This window comes from Scyliorhinus canicula, chromosome 5, assembly GCF_902713615.1.
Source record: "Scyliorhinus canicula chromosome 5, sScyCan1.1, whole genome shotgun sequence".
In the NCBI taxonomy this organism is placed as follows: Eukaryota; Metazoa; Chordata; class Chondrichthyes; order Carcharhiniformes; family Scyliorhinidae; genus Scyliorhinus; species Scyliorhinus canicula.
Genome location: NC_052150.1, coordinates 4,291,571 through 4,310,634, shown reverse-complemented (window position 1 = coordinate 4,310,634; position 19,064 = coordinate 4,291,571). Strand labels below are relative to the sequence as shown.

Genomic DNA, 19,064 nt, shown 5'->3' with positions numbered 1-19,064 from the left:
CTCAAACATTCTGCAGGAGAAGCATTGTACTGCCTTCCCTGACATCACCTCTAGATTTAAAAAAAACAAGAAGAAAAAGAAACAAAGAGCTTACCTGATATTCCCTCAAACCCTGCTCCCGGTGAAAGGTAAGCAAATTTAAAGGCACTCACTCACCTTCACGACAGGCCCCAAGCTGCCTCTAGGTCATCTCTAAGGTATAGGACGGCTGCCTGAGGTTAAATTGCGCTGTAAGAGTTAGTCAATTTCCCCTTAGCGCTCGGATTCTGGGGATATTGTTCTCTTCTTCAGTCATTTTGCTTTGCAGCAATGGGTGAGATGTTATGTCTCGAAAGTTGTGCCTCCCTCCTCTGCAACCCCCATGGAGAAGGATAAGAGCAGCAACGTCATGGAAATACTGTTATGACCCTTGTGGAAACAAACTACAAACAACCCAACTAAGACCAATATACAAAACTTCACTTTTATATTAGCAATCACACCAAAATCAACGTAAATTAAACATGAATTAACAGGAAAATTGCAATAATATGACCGATAAATTACACATAGCAGATACAAAGACATATCTCACACATTTCTCAGTCAGCCCATTCAGCACGTATCACATTCATTTCAGCCACAATATCCTTCAAAACGTTGAACTTCTTCAAATCAAATTCCATCTTCATTTCTCTAAAGCTTTAGTACCAAGTCTCATCAAACAACGGCATTACTTCACCCAATTTCCACAAATATAATTTTCACAGTCGACACATTTCCAGATCCCTTCTTCTTCACAAAACCCTGGTCATGTGGGGCCTGTTTGTGCACTATGCCAGTGCATAAAGGGTCCCCAAATCCAGATATAAAGCTCTGTTCAAGATCCGAGCTCCAGCAGCTTGCAGTCAAGTAGAACATAGAACATAGACCAGTACAGCACAGAACAGGCCCTTCAGCCCTCGATGTTGTGCCGAGCAATGATCACCCTACTCAAACCCACGTATCCACCCTATACCCGTAACCCAACAGCCCCCCCCCCTTAACCTTACTTTTTTAGGACACTACGGGCAATTTAGCATGGCCAATCCACCTAACCCGCACATCTTTGGACTGTGGGAGGAAACCGGAGCACCCGGAGGAAACCCACGCACCCACGGGGAGGACGTGCAGACTCCGCACAGACAGTGACCCAGCCGGGAACCGAACCTGGGACCCTGGAGCTGTGAAGCATTTATGCTAACCGCCATGCTACCGTGCTGCCCCTGTCTCTGAGAATCTCCCATTTATAGGACCCTGGGCTTTAAGTATAAAGGGTAAGAGGGCAAAAGTTAAGAGGCCATGATGAATCTTCATAAAATACTGGTTCTGTCCCAAATGGGTGCCCCTGGCCCAAATGTCAAATTCTGGGCACGACAGTTTAGTAAATTGACAACTATAGAGAGGGTGCAGAGAAGAGTTTAAAAATGGATCAAAAGATAAAGATAAAGAATAAATAAAACTCACCCATGGTGGCATTGATTGCCGTTGATTCGGGAGATTTCGCGCCCTTTTTGTTCACCAGGCGCGCAAGCGCGCTCCGGCCGACCGCGGTGCGCAGGCGCGCTCCGGCCGACCGCGGTGCGCAGGCGCGCTCCGGCTGCCCGCGGTGCGCAGGCGCGCTCCGGCCGACCGCGGTGCGCAGGCGCGCTCCGGCCGCCCGCGGTGCGCAGGCGCGCTCTGGCCGACCGCGGTGCGTGCTCCGTTCTCTTCACGCTGCTGCCCCCATCCAATCGATGCCCGGGGCCAGCGCACCGTCGGCCCCCCCCCTCTGCACGCCACTGTGCACCAGGCACACTGGCACACTCCTCTCCCCCTTGCAGTGTGCTGAAGGGAGGCAGTGAGAGCTCACCAGTGAGGAGATACACGGCTGGGTGGGCTGACTGCTTGGGGGAGATGGTCCTGCACACGATTGAGATGCCGTTGATGAGGCTGGGGCCATCAGAGGGGCTGAAACCATCAGAGGTGATGGTGTCCCCATAACTAATCCTTCTTCTCTCTTGCCACCTCCTTACACATTCTCTCACACTCTTCTGATTTACAAGCTACGCCCCTCACCTGGGGGGGTGGTCGACCTGGGGGGGTGGTCGACCTGGGGGGGTGGTCGACGGCTCGTCAGAAAAGATAGGATTTAGAGGTATTTGAAATGGGTGCCCCAATATCAAAGTAAAGTTAAAGGCCCCCACCCCGACCCCCCTCCAGGCAATGGGATACCAGGTAAACAAGGTGAACCATCCCTCAGCACTCAATGGTTGTGTCAATGCCCCCCCCCCCCCCCACACACACATACACTACGCAGGCATTAGGATGTACTGTTTACCTCCCCCCATCCCCATCCTCACTGACATCTGAGAACCATGAACTGTCTAAGTCTCTGCCCTCTCCCCTGGCCCACTGATTTGCAGGCATAATAGCTCTCCCTCTAGAAACCCCCTCCCACAACATAATGGGGACCACACCAATGGGGGTCCCTTTGGGCCCTACCTCTGGCCTCACCCCGGCTCTATCCTTGCACTGCCAAGACAGTGCCAGGAGTAAGTGGCAGGACGGCAGAGGCCTGTGCCAAGCCACTGCCTGGCCATAGTCACCTCCGAGACCTCGGCATGGTCATCATGACTGGATCCCATTTTTGTAAACCAGTCATGATTCCGGATGGTGTGACGTCACATCGGTGGAGCGAGTACAAACAGTGAACCAGGAATCAACGGAATGAAGCGGTTTGTGACTGTTGGAATCTGTGCTAATGCACGGTCATTGGGCCCACTCCATCTCTCGGCATGAAGCTGATTGTGACGCCGACGGAGGAGAAGAGAATGTTCGCAAAACGAGGTTTCGCCAGTGTAAATCCTGTTTTGAGTGGGGAGGCGGAGGCATGGTGGTATTGTCACTGCATTGGTAATCCAGAGACCAGGCTGAGGCTCTGGAGTCCCAAGTTCGAATCCCACCATGTCCTTTAGGCAAGGAAATCTGCCGTCCTTACCCGGTCTGGCCCACACGTGACTCCAGACCCACAGCAATGTAGTTGACTCTTGACACCCCCCCCCCTTTCTGAAATGGCGCAGCAAGTCACTCAGTTCAAGGGCAATTAGGAATGGGCAACAGATACTGGGCCGGCCCAGCGATGCCCACATCCCAAGGACAAACGAAATGAAGAAAAATCTTGGGAGACTCGCCTGTGCGGAGTGTGCACGTTCTCCCCGTGTCTGCGTGGGTTTCCTCCGGATGCTCCGGTTTCTTCCCACATTCCGAAGATATGCAGGTTAGGTGGCTTGGCCGTGTTAAATTGCTATTTACTGTCCAAAGATGTGTAGTTTAGGTAGGGTTATGGGATTGCGAGGATAGAGCGGTGGCGTGGGCCGAGGTAGGTTGCTCTTTCAGAGGGTCGGTGCAGACTCAATGGGCCAAATGGCCTCCTTCTGCATGTAGGAATTCTATGGTTCCGTGGTATAGGTTTGAATAAAAGCTCTGTGTGGACAGGGAGTCTCCAAAACAGTAATTTTAGCAAGGTTACATCATCTGCAATTCGGGAGTGTTGAGTACATCGCTCATCTCCATTAATGGCCCCCCCTCAACTCCACCTCCTACTGTTTCATCAGTCAGCATCGATCCTGCGATCATGTGGCTGAGGATACGAGAAGTGCTGACCTATTGCCGCTCAGCAGAAAGCTTTGGGGGCAAGAATACAAGACTGTGCAAGGCTGGACTGGGCTAGCAAACGTGAATGGTCTCCTTGGCCTCGAGCTTTCCAGAGGCAAGATTTCAAGAATGGCCAAGATCTGCCAATGAACTAAACTACCTGGGATCAGAGGACTTCTGATAACTCTGCAATTGTCTAATCTCCATTGCGTTCAATTGACCACTGACATCTGGAAGAGGCGGCAGTTCTGGGGAAACAGCCACATTCCCAGATTTAAACCTACCTATTGATGTACCTGAGCTGGGGAAGGAGCAAGAAGACCTCAGACTCTTTTCTCCACTTCCGATCTCTATTTTGTTTTGACTGGAATGTTGGAGCTGCACTGTCGAGGAATGCTGATGAAATACTTTATTTTGGTTATTGTAACATTATAAATAGGGGGTCTCACTGCCCTGAGGTCTGGACCCTGTAATGAGTGTCAAAATGACGTGAAACAACTTTGGATGCAATTTCCACATTGTATGGAGAACCTTTATGGAACCATCAAGAAATAGGATCATTGAATCATAGAATTTACAGTGCAGAAGGAGGCCATTCGGCCCATTGAGTCTGCACCGGCCCTTACAAAGAGCACCCTACTCAAGCCCACATCTCTATCCTATCCCCGTAACCTAGTAACCCCCACTTAATCTTTTTGGACACTCAGGGCAATTTAGCATGGCCAATCCACTTACCCTGCACAACTTTAGACTGTGAGAGGAAACCGGAGCACCCGGAGGAAACCCACGCAGACACGGGGAGAACGTGCAGACTCCGCACAGACAGTCACCCAAGCCGGGAATCGAATCTGGGAGCCTGGAGCTGTGAAGCAACTGTGCTAAGCATTATGCTACCGTGCTGCCACTACCCTCAACAGCAGTTAGTTACCCTAATCCTAACTCACATTCAGGAGCTGAATGGGTTCTTCCGTACGACTTTCTGTGACTGACCAAATGACACTTCCTGGCCGCAGCAACATTGTCCTTGAGAGATGTGTCGTTGTCTCTCTGTCTGACCCTGATTTCTCGACATATTAAATTGAATCATCCAATTGGAGTATCAGTCCCGCCCTGGCGATGCAAGTATCGTCATTATTCTTGCATATCATCATTCCCTGCTCTCAGCAGGAGTCTCCAGGTGTGTGCCAGCAATGGGCATGATTTCTGTATCTCGGTAAGGCGCATTGTCTGGGTCAGTTTCTGTAAACAGCGGGTCTGGTAGTTAGCCGGGTGTGTCTAGGCGTGCATGTATGTGCACAGGTGTGAGCATGCATGTGTGTGCGTGTCTGTGCACATGTGTGTCCATATTTCGCTGAGACTGGCTGTGTTGTTAGTAAGTTCAATAGCAGGCTCAGCGTGATGTCTTCAGTCAGACTTTTCCTTTTATCCCGATATCCTCCATGCTCCACGTTCCCACCATCCCGGGTTGAGCTCTGCAAACTGGTCCACACCACAACTGCTTTAATTTCATTCCCAAATGGAAACGCAATGGCATATTAACAATACCTTCCCGATGAACAAAAATGCATAGAATCTCAAAGCGTGCTTCTATGTCAATAAGCAACTGTTCCTGCATCAAATTTCAGTAAGGTCAATATTAAGCAATTGGTAATGGGGAGGTTGGGTCGACTTTCCACTTGCTCCTCTTAGGACAGTATTGGAACTTGTGTGAAAGGAAATTGAAATGAGTACTTGAGGGCATAGTGTTATAGTCACTGGCAGTGCCACCCCTATGGGACATGACAGTTGTCGGCGTCCAACTTTAGGTAACAAATCTCTGCCCCTGAGTATCCACTGCCTTGCAGCCATGTGCAGCGTGGCCTTTACCAGGTAGTTGGCCTTTGCCAGAAATTCTGGGTGAAACATTGCCAGTTTCTGGTGCCAACCCTCCAATTGTTCATTCCCCCGAATCCAGGCAGGAAAGTAAAGATGGATTCTCCTGGGAAAGATTGTCATCCTGATCAAGAAATACATTTATTTTGCACCTTCTACAGCCACTGGATGTCACAAAGCTACAGCCAATGAAGTTCTTTTGAAATGCACTGTGGGAGACATGACAGCCAATTTAGACACAGCAAGCTCCCACAAACAGCAAAGGCGTAACGGGCAGATAAGCCATTTTTTGGTATTGATTTAGATTGTGGCCATAATAAAAAATATCAATGTCTGAACATTTGATATAATGTTTTCTGGCAAAATAACGGATTGCAGGAAAGAAATGGCAAATTAAACAAGAAAAGCAGGCCTGGATATTTATTGGGGCAATTTATGTTGGTGGGGTGTGCGGGAGGTGTGGAGGTTCAGGCAGGAAACATAGAGGTCAGTGTTTTCCCACAGGTTGTGGAGTTGTGTCCGCTTGTCCCTGATGAGTTCTCCATCTGGACGGCCTGATTGACAGGCTTCTCTTTGAGTTGTGGGGGTCGGTGCTTGGGGGTGGAGGACTCATGGTCCAATCTCTACGCCCAGGGACCTTTTGGATTGGGGGATGGGGAGGGCCAGTGGGAGGCACTTCTGCTTGTCCAGACTCCCAAGCAGTGCTACAAAATGACTCACCTTCTTCCTCAAGTGGACCTTACTCGGTAACCTTGTGTGAATCTGACGAATCCGATTTAAACAGAGGCGGACGGCCTTATGAATGAACTTAAAATGTCAACCTGTCTCCTCGGAATGGATTGACTTCCTGGCTCTTGCCTTGGAAGTTGGAGTAGGTTTCCTGACATATTCGGATTTTTTCCTGCAACAAACCCTCACCCAATCGCATGTGCCCACCCATGTGACCATTCCCCCCAAAGTTTTGGAATTGAACTGAAAATGCTGCTTTAAATCTTACAGATGGACTTTTGAAACACACTTCCGTAAACAACATTGGGCACCAGCACTACATGACTAAACAAAATGGGTTAACCATTGAGTAATTTTGTGACCACCTGATTCACGTTTTGAAGGTTAATTTCCTAAATCAGAAAAACAAGATAAGTGCGAATACATCTGATGTTTTTTTTTCATAGAAATCACAGAAGAGTAAGCTCAAACTTAGATGAGGGAGGGTGAATGTTTGCAATGAATTGTCAAGGGTGCAATTAGAGTTAATTGAGTCAGAAAGTTCAAGAGTTACCTGACCAAAACTGTGATAAAATGCTTTGAGAGGCTTTGTGGGCTATTATATATCTTCAACAGTTGAACCAGCCTGATAGTGCCCGTTTCATCTCTACGTATTCTCATATCATTGGCAACCATTTTTACCACCTGTACAGAACCTGCGAAGCACTAAATAGGTAGAATTCTGACTTCCAACATTTTGTTCGCAATTGGTTACACCTACTTTACCCACAACCGGGTCCAACCCGTTGCAGAATATAACCCTGGTAACAGCCACAGTGATTATCAATGATGGTTTTGGATACAAAGGTAAATTTAACATTAAGGCAGTAGAAGTGGACTCCAATAATTACGCTGATGAAGTCAGATACAGCAGATTGCTCTGGTGGAATAGGTAAAAGCAAAGTTTGCTAAAAACAATTGCACTCCAGGAATGGACTCTTTGCGAGCTGAACAAACCATTTATTTTTCAGGCAGTTGTGGAGCCTTTAGACACTGTTCCAATGCATTAATACGGTTTTGGCATTTCTTATATCCTCAGTGTCAACGAAATAATAATGTATAATTAAGTTTGCCGTTCTATTTAACTGTGTTTCACATGGAACTTAAATAATGAAAGAGAATATTTTTTTTTCCTATCGCAATGCCTTGGATCATAGTTAATGAAATTTATTGATTAGAAAAGGGGTTTTGTCATATTAGAATAACTCTCTGGACTGGTCCACTGCTTTGACAGTCACATAGACTGGTAACCCACATAGCTTGACTGCAGTGCTCAATGATGTTTAGTGTTGGCATGCTTTCCAAATGAATCAATCTGATCTAGAGGCATTCAAAGCCAGCAGGACGGCCGAACTACATGACCAAACTAGAGCAGTATTGCACTGAGGCTGGACCACTGTGAGGTGTATTGAACCTGGCAGAGCAGAGAGGGTAGAGTAACAGACAGACTAATTACCTGTGTGTTTCTGGAGCTGCAACTTCAGAGGAGATAGAAACAAATGCCTGTGAATGTTTTATGTGCGCGTTTTACTACTCATCTGTGCAATACTTCCATTTGTAATCGTTAATCTCAAAATAACTGCAAGCCACACATTTAGTTTAATAAATGTATCCTGTGTAAATGTATGACTTTGTAAATTCTTCTTAACAGGCCGAGAAGTGGAATTGAACATATTGGATGGAACTTCACGTCAGCATACTTATAAAACACAGAAGATCTCTTGCATCTGAGTTGTGAACTCAACAGCTTTGGAGAGACCCGGTTGTCTACATGACCCTGGAAGCATCCATCTAGTCTTGGGATCTGTTTTCTTGTATATGTTGAGCTGTACTCTGCCAGACACAAATGCTGACTGTGAATTGTTTGTCGCTGTTTCTTTGGATTCTGCTCAATGAGGGTCTTCTAACTCCTCTGGAATCATTGTCACCGAGGAGTTCAGCACACACAGGCAGTGACAACATAATTGAGCTTTCAGGGGATGGAGTTCCGAAACTCCAACGTGTTCGGCGTGGCTGGATCTGGAACCAGTTCTTCGTCCTGGAGGAATATATGGGGTCAGAACCTCAGTATGTGGGAAAGGTAAAATACATTACTGCTACTCGATAGAATTATCATCATTTGGCAAAGATCTTTGAGTTTATGAAATTAGTAACATTTGATAAAAATCTTTCTCATATTTGATTAACATAACTTTTAATTTAGATCTTTGCTAATTATTGTGCGCAAAATTTGAAACCAGCTAATTTCATCAAATAATATGTATTAGCATTGCATGAGAAAATAATTTTCAGATTTATTTTATCTGTTAATATTTTATTTAGATATTAATTTGTATTTGTTGTTTCAACATTTCTCGGCCATCTAGTACTGTAATATTTCATCCACAGATATTTGACTGTTTGAACGATGCCTTTGCTGCATATTACTCTACTGTCAGTGTGTGTCACAGTACTTATCCATCAGGAGCAAACCTGAGAAAGTCTATTTTAAATGCCTCCTTGCTTTCATTTATTGTCTTGCATTTTTGCCGCTTAGTCAACAGCACAAAGTAAGGAACTTGACATTGAAGCAAACATTTATTCTGAGTCAGAATCATAATCTGACCCTGAAGCAGGAATTTGTGAATTCCACAATGCTGTTCAATATAGTCGTGGGCTGAACAATGTCCTGCTTGTCATTATAACATTCATACATCTGGATGATTTCCTTCAACTTATCTTCTATATCTAGTTATGTGCACTGACATAAGAGACAGAAAATTCTGCTTCTGCAGAACAGGTCAGTCAGTATCTGAAAGAGAAAGAGAATTAGTTTAACATGTCATCAGATAAACAGCCCCACCAACACATTAATCTACCTTTCCCCCTGGAGATTCTGGGCTGAGCCACTGGACTTAGACAGAATTTTCTATTTTATTCCCAGAATTTCTTGCAGCAGCTGGCAGCGTCAGCTACAGCCGATACATCCACATTTTAATTCTTTGTCGGTAAGGATATGCTCACTCTTATTCACAAAGGGTAGCGATTATTGAGAATCAGCATGATGGCTGAGCCCTTATTAAAATTGCTTCCACATACTTGCACAAGCCGGAGATAATTTTTGTGTAAATATTGCTAATGGAGAAATCTTCGCCATCGTCGGCGCATACTTGGGAAAATTATTCCCACTGTGTTTAATTCATCTTTTCGAGAGTTAGCTCTAAATGAGAGCCTCAAGTCTTGACATGGGGAGGGATCAAATAAAATGAACAACAACTCGGCAATCCTCGGGGGGCACTGTATTCTTCAAAACTCCATTTCCACGACAAGTGGATCTGGATCAGTTTTCGATAACACGCTGGTTTGCCAACCAGACAGAAACACAGCCAATCCTGGCACCAGAAACATGGGAATCAGCAGGTCAAGTGTATCCTGCTGAAAATTAGAAAGTTCTGTGGTGGTTGTTGGTGAGAATCTAGTTCCTTTCTCCAGCTAAGAAGTGGATTAACATTTCTAATCAGCCAGGGAAGATGTCTGACTCAAACATATTGGGCGGGATTCTCTAATAATGGGGCTATGCACCCACGCTGACGTGAAAACCGGTGCCAACGACTCCGGCTTCAACGGACCCCGAAAGTGAGGAATTCTCATCTTTCTAGGGGGCTAGGTTGCTGCTGGAGTGGTTACCGCAGCTCCAGCCGGCGCTGAACGGCTGGCGCATTGCATTTCCGCGCATGTGCGGGGATTCCCTCCTCCGCGCCTGCCCCCGGACAATATGGCAGAGCCCTACAGGGGCCCAGCGTGGAGTATAGTAGACTCCCACTGAACCATCCCGCCTGCCGATTGGTAGGCCCCAATCGCGGGCCAGGCCACCGTGGGGGAACCCCCCGGGGTCAGATCCCCCTGCCGTCCCCTCCAGGACACACCTTCCAGGTCCTGCCGAGTGGGAGGTGAGTAATTCACACCGGTGGGGGGATTGGGGGGGGGGGGGGTGGAGATGGGGGGGTGGGGGGGGGGGGGGGGGGGGGGGGGTTGCGTGGGTGTGGGGGGGGGGGCACTGTCAACGGCCCCTGACCGGCGTGGTGGGAATCCCGCGGGTGCCCGAGAAACGGCGCTGGAGAATGGTGAAGCCGGTGTCGGGGAACGATTCTCGCACCCCCCCCCCCCCCCCCCCCCCACCCCGGGGATTCTCCAACCTGGCGCCGGGCCGGAGAATCCCGGCCGTTGTCAGTCGTATATATACTTCCCATGATTCAACTTGGCCTTTTGCAGTTCTCATTAGTCAAGGTTGGGAATCATTGCTTTAATTTTTTCAAGCATATTCTCGCCACAATAAAAACCAATCACATCTTTGAAGTTTTATTTTGACAGTTCTCCTGATAAAACGCTGGTTTAAAACATCTTGCGGTGCTTTTTGGATCTATTTCCTGACTTCTGCAAAATGTGGATTCAGTTTTATGAAATCATGTTGCAACCAGCTAGCTTCACCTGTCAGGAACACACATACCATGAGTTTGAGTCAGTCAGGAATGTAACCATCTCAGCTGATCGCTGTGCCAGAATCCCCAGGAGGTACGACTAAATTTTGGGAGCACAAATTCAAGGAATGACCTTCCAAGACTCCTTAAAGAGAACAACGGGTATTTATATAGCACCTTTAACATAGTAAAACATCTCAAGGCACTTCCAAGAAGAGTTCATGAATCATAGAATTTACAGTGCAGAAGGAGGCCATTCGGCCCATCGAGTCTGCACCGGCTCTTGGAAAGAGCACCCTACCCAAGGTCAACACCTCCACCCTATCCCAATAACCCAGTAACCCCACCCAACACTAAGGGCAATTTTGGTCACTAAGGACAATTTATCATGGCCAATCCACCTAACCTGCACATCTTTGGACTGTGGGAGGAAACCGGAGCACCCGGAGGAAACCCACGCAGACACGGGGAGAATGTGCAGACTCCGCAGAGACAGTGACCCAAGCCGGAATCAAACCTGGGACCCTGGAGCTGTGAAGCCACAGTGCTATCCACAATGCTACCGTGCTGCCGTTGCTGAACAATATTTCCCACCAAGCCTCATAAGGAGATGACTGAGATGACTGGAGGTTCAGATGACTGGAGGTTTTGACGAAAGAGGATGATTTGAAGGAGCCTCTTAAACCCGGAGCCAGAGGTTGGAAATCCCTGGGTTTGGGGCCCAGGCAGCTGAAAGCATGGCGACCAATCAGTTAAAATTGGGAGGGTCCAGAAACCAGAATTGGGTGGACACGAGATCTTGGAAGGTTGCGCGGCTGGAAGAGGTTACAGAGATATGGAGGGGAAAACTCCATGTAGGGCTTTCAAAACAAGAATGGGAATTTTAAATTTGAGGTGACATATAGACAGCACATTCCACCCCACGACCACTACCATCTAGAAGGACAAGAGCAGCAGATACCTGGGAACCCCACCACCTGGAGGTTCCCCTCCAAGCCACACATCACCCTGACTTGGAAATATATCGCCGTTCCTTCACTGACGCGAGAGCAATATCCTGGAACTCCCTCCCTAACAGCATTGTGGATGTACCTATACCTCAAAGACTGCAGCAGTTCAAGAAGGCAACTCACCACCAAGAAGGGCAACTAGGGATGGGCAATAAATGCTGGCCTAACCAGCGACGCCCACATCCCGTAAATTAATTCTGAAAAGAATATCCGAATACAGTGCCTCATGCCCTCTGTTTAGCTTTTCAAAATTACTTGGTGGCCGCAATTGGTGCTGGTCACTGACGAGTCTTCAAGGTACTTTACAATTTAATTTCTCCCTCCAGCTCAATCCTCATCATTCTACAGCCTGTATAAATCCACCCTGATGTCTTTGTCTGTACTTTACTATTTCCCCAGTATCTGGGCATTAAACCTGACCATTCTATGGTCACATAATTCTGAGCTGTTCACTCACATGGAACTCACCAACGTGATCTATTTCATTACTTACGGCTCGCTGTTTCTTTCATTAGCCTGGACACAATGCAAGAGAGAAATAGATAATAGACTCCCGTGCTTTATTTACAGTGAGAGTACTTTCTTCAAAATAAATTGTTATTTACCTTAATAGCAATATAGCAGAAACATTCCTGGTTAATGGCAATTTTCCCTCAACTAACCCCAGCAGAAAACTGGTTTCAGCAACCAATATGCTGTGTGCAAACTATCTATTGTGGTCAAAATAACAATCTTATATAGCTCTGTGAATGAAATCAAATATCCCAACATGTTTCACAGCGCATTATAAAATGTGACATTGAGCCACGTAAGGAAATATTGAGCAGTTAACACAAATTTGGTCAAAGAGGTAGATTTTAATTCTTGTCTGAAAGGATGAGAGAGAGATAAAGAGTTTTGGTGAGGGGTTTCCAGAGCTTGGGCAACTGAAGGCACCGCCACCAATGGTACATAGAACATACAGTGCAGAAGGAGGTCATTCGGCCCATCGAATCTGCACCGACCCACTTAAGCCCTCACTTCCACCCTGTTCCCGTAACCCAATAAGCCTCTCCCAACCTTTTTGGTCACTGAGGGCAATTTATCATGGCCAATCCACCCACCTAACCTGCACGTCTTTGGACTGGTGGAGCTATTAAATCTGGGGATGCTCAAGAGGTTAGAATTAAAGGAATGCAGAGAATTCTAGGGGTGGCGGGGGGGGGGGGGGGGGGGGGGGGGGGTGCTGGCTGGAGAGGGAAAGACCAACATGAGGATTTGATCAGAATTTTGCAATCAGATGATTGCTTGACTATTTGTTAGTCGCATTAAAGACAACACTGAGAGTTCTCTGTGACTCATTAGCTGTTTCATTCTGTGTACATAGAATTTCTGGAGTGTAGGAGACCATTCGGCCCATCGAGTCTGCACTGGCCATTGGAAAGAGCACCCTACTTAAGCCTGCGCCTCCACCCTAGCCCCGTAACCCAGTAACCCCACCTAATCCTTTGGACACTAAGGGCAATTTATCATGACCAATCCACCTAACCTGCACATCTTTGGACAGTGAGAGGAAACCAGAGCACCCGGAAGAAACCCATGCTGACACGGGGAGAAAATGCAAACTCCACACTGACAATCACCCGAGGTCAGAATCGAACCCGGGTCCCTGACGTTGTGAGGCAGCAGCGCTAATCACTGTGCCACTGCAAGCACTAAACATGCTTTCTTGTAAAGGCTATTTTATTCTCCCCTCATTAGTAAAGAAAGATACTTCATATTCACTGGGGTGCAATTTTCACATAGGCAATATTGATTAGCCATCCATTGCACAGCTTGTTCAATTTTATTTTCCATTAACTTCAATGGATTGAAAATTTGGGCAGTGCTAAGGATGGATAGTTAATTCAACATAGACCGTGTTTTTCTGTCAGAGAAAGTTGAAATTGCCCCCACTGAGGGATATTTTGATGGTCATCTTCCATCCAAGTTTCACACAAGCTATAGTAGTAATCATGTTATTCGAAGCAGTATGTGTATGGCCTATTTTTTTGCCAAATTCTTGTAAGGATGGCCTTTGTCATTTACTGTCGAGGTGTGGATATGGGATTGTGATTTTTTTTGATTCAGGAAATTAGGATTGTTTTATTTTAAAAGCAGAGGAAGCAAACCTGACCCGAGAGAAAACACTCTGGAAGTTTGGATTTTTGGTCCTGGGGTGTTGTTGAAAATAGACAGAATGAAATAGCGAGCACTGCTTTTTGTTTTCAACAATACAGACAGGTTGATCAAATATTTGAAGACTAGGGGAATTAAATTCCTTGACAGCTCAAGAGAGCCTGACAGTTCCACTATGTTCATTCACTTCTTCTGCACATTCATGTCTACTTTTAACAGTCCCAAAGGGCACTTGTCCACTCCAAAATGGCACCTGAACTCCCACAAAAGGCACCAGACTGGTCCATTTCAAAAAGGGTAGCCTAACTCTCCAATGAACTCTAGTAAGTTTGAACCTCCTACCAGGTCTAAAGTGTGTCCCCCAAATGAAAATCCGGTCAGTCTGAGACAGCTGCACTTTAACATGCAGTTGCTTCTGTGAACCGCAGTTACGCAAATTAGAACCAGCTTGCATTGCCTTCTCTCCACCTCTGCAAACATTGTGGGGCCAAGTTCAGGGGTCGGACTCCATATTCAGGCCTCCGGTGCCATTTTGACGAGAGCAGAGAGCCTCTCTTTCTCTGTAAAAATGCAGGGCATCTTGTTCAATTGTTCCCTTGATATGTAATTAAGAGAGTCTGGCAAATGATCTATGTTCACTGTGCTGGATTGCCAAAGCTAGTGTGTGGATGCGGGGTTAAAGTTAACCGATGGGCTAGACGCTGAGCTGAAAGTGTGCGTGCAGACCTCTTGGGTGGGATTCTCTCAGCCCAGGGCGGGCCGGAGAATCCCCACGACCGGCGCGAATTGCGCCACGCCGCCCCCGATGCTGGCACGCAATTCTCTGCAGAGCGGAGAATCGGCACCATTGGCGCTGGCGTGGTTGACGCGGCGCCGGTCGGAGAGGCCCCCCGCCAATTCTCGGCCCGGGATGGGCCGAGCGTCCGTCGTAAAAAACCCGAGTCCCGTTGGAGCCGTTCAGCCGGTGGGACCTCGGCATGGAAGGGTCCAGGTGCGGCCTGTGGGTGGATGGAAGGGGGGGTGGGGTGTCTGACACGGGGGGGGGTGTCCTGTGATGTGGCCTGGCCCGTGATCGGGGCCCACCGATCGGTGGGCCGGCCTCTCTCGCTGGGGGCGTCCTTTCTTTCGTGCCGGCCCCTGTAGCCCTGCGCCATGCTGCATTGGGGCTGGCGCGGAGAAGGGAGCCACTGAGCATGCGCGGGTTGGCGCCAGTGCCACTGCGCATCCTCATACCCCGCAGCGCCCAGTTCACGTGAGGATCAGCAGCTGGAGCGGTGTGGATCGCTCCAGTGCCGTGCTGGCTCCCTGTAGGGGCCAGAATTACTGATCCTGAGGCCGTGTTAAGGCCGTCGAGAAACGCGACGGCGCCAACACTTAGCCTCAGGATCACAGAATCCCGCCCCTTGTGATCGCTGAGATGATTTAAAGAACCGTCAATACCCCTGCTGCACATTTCGAAACTCGTGTCACCTCTGCTTTCCTCTGAGTCAAATATACAACCAACTGGCCCTTCCACAAGCTGCCTCCGGGAATCTCTGAGGCCTCGCTCTCTGGAGCTGGTTGGTTGGCTGGTACCCATTGCTGGCCAGCTACTCAGCAGCCAATATCTCAGACAATCCACACTGTGACTGCTGATCAAGATTTTTGCCTTTCCATCTTTACTTTCTAATTATCAGTAATGCGTTCCACAACTCTGCAAAGCTCAAACACCGCTATTGCAACATTGAAAATGCAACATTTTATTCACATTGTAATATACAAACTGGGGGAAATCCACTTTCAAGCTTTCGGGATCTTACATCTGTTTTCTGGTAGCACAGTCCTACAAATGTGCAATCAATTTTACAGACTGCAGGCTTAGCAGCATCATAACGTGCACCTATTCAAAAGCAATTACTCTCGCAACCAACGTGACATCAACTGTTCTCAGCTCTCACCCTAAAGTCTCGCTAAATAATTCAAAGCCAGTGATACATACGGTGGATGTATATCATGAGTCTTATATCTTGGAAAAGCATTAATGTGCACATTAATGATAAGAGCAAAATTTATCAAATTCAATGCCACAATCAAATTCTACATCAGCGACAGAATGCATTTCTGCAAAGTTAATGTTCCCAACGCTGTTTTATTGTTGCGTTTTAAGATGCGGATGTTCAAATAAATTTTGCATGCTGCTGGTATAAGATTCCAATTAATTGTGTGACTGAAAGATAATTCAAGAACAGCTCCTAATCTTACCAGACCAATCAGGGATGCAGGCAGTATAACCTACCAAACCCTCCAAAACAAATTACATTTCCGCATCTAATAATAATCCTTATTGTCACAAGTAGGCTTACATTAACGCTGCAATGAAGTTACAGTGAAAAGCCCCTAGTCGCCACATTCCGGCGCCTGTTCGGGTACACGGAGGGAGAATTCAGAATGTCCAAATGACCTAACAGCACGTGTTTTGGGACTTGTGGGAGGAAACCGGAGCAGCCGGAGGAAACCCACACAGACACGGGGCGAACGTGCAGACTCCGCACAGACAGTGACCCAAGCCGGGAATCGAACCTGGGATCCTGGCGCTGTGAAGTAACTGTGCGAACCACTGTGCTACCTGCCCAAAGATATTTAACGGCTGCCACACCTCGCACGAGGCCAAAGGCGCGAACCTGATTTGAATCGATTATCATGCAATTAGTGTGATTAACGTCACATCTTCAACTGTCAGCATATCTTCACATCTATCAGGCATGACGTCACCCTGGCGTGAATTGCTGCTGTTTCTAAAAAATGGAACCAGGTGCTATGACCTCCGAGAGGGAGGAAGGAGGTGGGCATCACTCTCGCCATCGAGGACTAGAGAATCCACGCGGGCAGAGCAGAGAGGAGCGGGTGCTTGGGCAGTGTCCGGGGCAGGAGGACTCTGGTCGGTTTGGTGGTCCTGAGGTCTGCCCGCTGTTCGGCTGTGTTACCCTGCTCCCTGTGGCATGGGGCATGAGGCGGCTGTGGCTGCGGGCCACGGAGTGGGGGGATGAGACCCCCGAAACCGAATGGAACACGATGCCCAGCCTGGATGAGGGGTGATGTGGGCACAGACTCTTTCGTGGCTGTCCAGGAGGCCTCAGTGAAGAGCTTCATGGCAGCAAGGAGATCTCTGAATGATGCAGTCTCAGTGAGAAGGGAGCCGATTAGCTTTGCCTGCCCCTGAGGCAGAAAGTAATTGTGCTCTCTCAACATTGCTGACACTCATGCTCGTCAAACTAATAGGCCATTGAGAGTTCACCCATAACAATGCAAGCCGCCCAGAGTCTGAAAGTCAAGGAATGCGCTGAGTACTCAGGGTTCAGGGATAAACATTTGGTTACATGGAATCAAGAGGCATTGTGTTAGACCCCAATGCCTGTCAGTCTCTAACTTCAGCAGATCTCCAACTGTCCGATCCCAGGGATGATCCTGCCTCCACCTGATGTGCATCAGAAGATGTGTAGTGCTCACCAGATAGTGACCCAGATGCCTGTCTGCCAATTTCGCCCACCAAGATGTATGTCTCTGCAGTGATGGATGAAGCTGTGACACTTCATCCATGTCCTCCTCTGAGATCTCGTCCTAGGACTTGTCGAGGGTGAGCTGTGGGACACTGCTGGTAGATGGGCCAGATTATTTGGGTGATGCTCCTGCAAGGCAAGGGACACGGATTTAGCACATGGCATGATCAAATGTTTGAAACACACAGAACTTGCTTGAAATTGTCCAAGAGGATCAAGGTGAAGTTGCTCCTCACTTTTCTCCCACAGACCCACCTCACTCTCAGCGTAGGCCCCACTTCAGCTCCTCTCCTGCAAGCTCCAGGACCCTCTCTCCTTGTAAAGATTCCCAGCTCAGGCATCCCACTGCCTGTCTCCTCTCACTCGTGAAGGTTGTGGGCTGGTTACTCCTGCAGGGAAACAAATGGGGATAATGAGAACTGGGATGCCTGGTCAGTCAGATGTTGATGATAGCTGGCATGTGTGGGCACCCTGCCTAAGCTGGGAGGGGCTCTGGTGAAGACTGCCTATGGGTGTGTGAGGAAGCTTGTGGGAGGTCGGGTTCTGGGGCCCTGCGAGGTGGCAGCATGTGGGAGCGAGGTGACATTCGGAGAGGTGACGGAATGGTGGAGTGCAGAGGGGAGAGAGAGGGCACTTACCCTGGCTGATCGCAGTGCATTATTCATGTATTTTTCTGAATTGCACACCCGTTCTCTTGGCCAGTGTTGCGGCCATCTTCCAGGTGGGATTCGTGACCTTGCTGGAGAACCCCTGCCAACCCCAGGATGTATTGGTTGCTGCCTCTCCGCACCATATCCAGCATATGGGTGGGTTGCCTCCCTGGATCGAGCAGCTGGTTTCCTCCCTGCCATTTTCCTGGTTTGAATGAGAGCAAGTGCTATGAAGCTGTTTTTTTGAAGTGCGCGGATGATCTCTGAGAGCGGGAAATCAGACGCTTCGAGCCACAACACTGTCTTCATCAAGTGGGGGGAGGGCAAAATTTGTCAAAGGTGCCTGAAAATTGCGGACCAGATCTCGACGTCGGAGTAAATGGGAATCATCCTTCGGAAAATTCCGACAAATAATTAAACATCCCTTTCTGACTGTTAAAAATGATGTTTCCCTTCATCTGTATTATAAATCAAATCACTGCAATTGTTGGCCACTCAATCGAAGACTGAGTTTTGCAGCAAGCTTTTGCTGTGTTTTGGAAGTTTACCAGGAAGAGCCATCATTCAAAAACGCTCCTCCCTGCCCGAGAAGAGAGAAACTCAAGAAAATCAATGTCTTCAGATTTTTCAAACACCTCCCAGTGACTGTCCATAGGGCAACGTCTGCAGATTGTTGACCTCCGATCTCGAGTTTTGAGGGGTACCCCCCCCCCAAGATGTGGCACGTACTGCGCAAACCTTCATGAATTAATTCGATAAATTTGATGTTTTAGCTGGAATGATGAGGAGATGATGGAAAACTCACGATTAAGTGGGGAAAAGCAATTGAGGGATCTGGTGTACAAATCACTAAATGTCGTTATAATGGTAAAAGACCATTAAACATGCAATAGGTAGCATTGCTGCCTCATGGCGCCGAGGACCCGGGTTCGACCCTGGCTCCAAGTCACTCTCCGTGTG

At 47.9% G+C, this 19,064-nt stretch overlaps 1 protein-coding gene across 6 annotated transcripts in view; it reads left to right on the top strand.

Moving 5' to 3' along the window:
- LOC119965742 (cadherin-12-like) overlaps nt 1-19,064 on the top strand; it is a 722,197-nt gene that overhangs the window by 456,295 nt on the left and 246,838 nt on the right. For all 6 annotated transcript variants that reach the window (XM_038796516.1, XM_038796515.1, XM_038796521.1 and 3 more), the window contains one exon: nt 7,946-8,374. In XM_038796516.1, coding sequence (XP_038652444.1) covers nt 8,141-8,374 — 234 coding nt within the window. In that variant the 5' untranslated portion in view covers nt 7,946-8,140. The remainder of the gene's footprint in view (nt 1-7,945; nt 8,375-19,064) is intronic.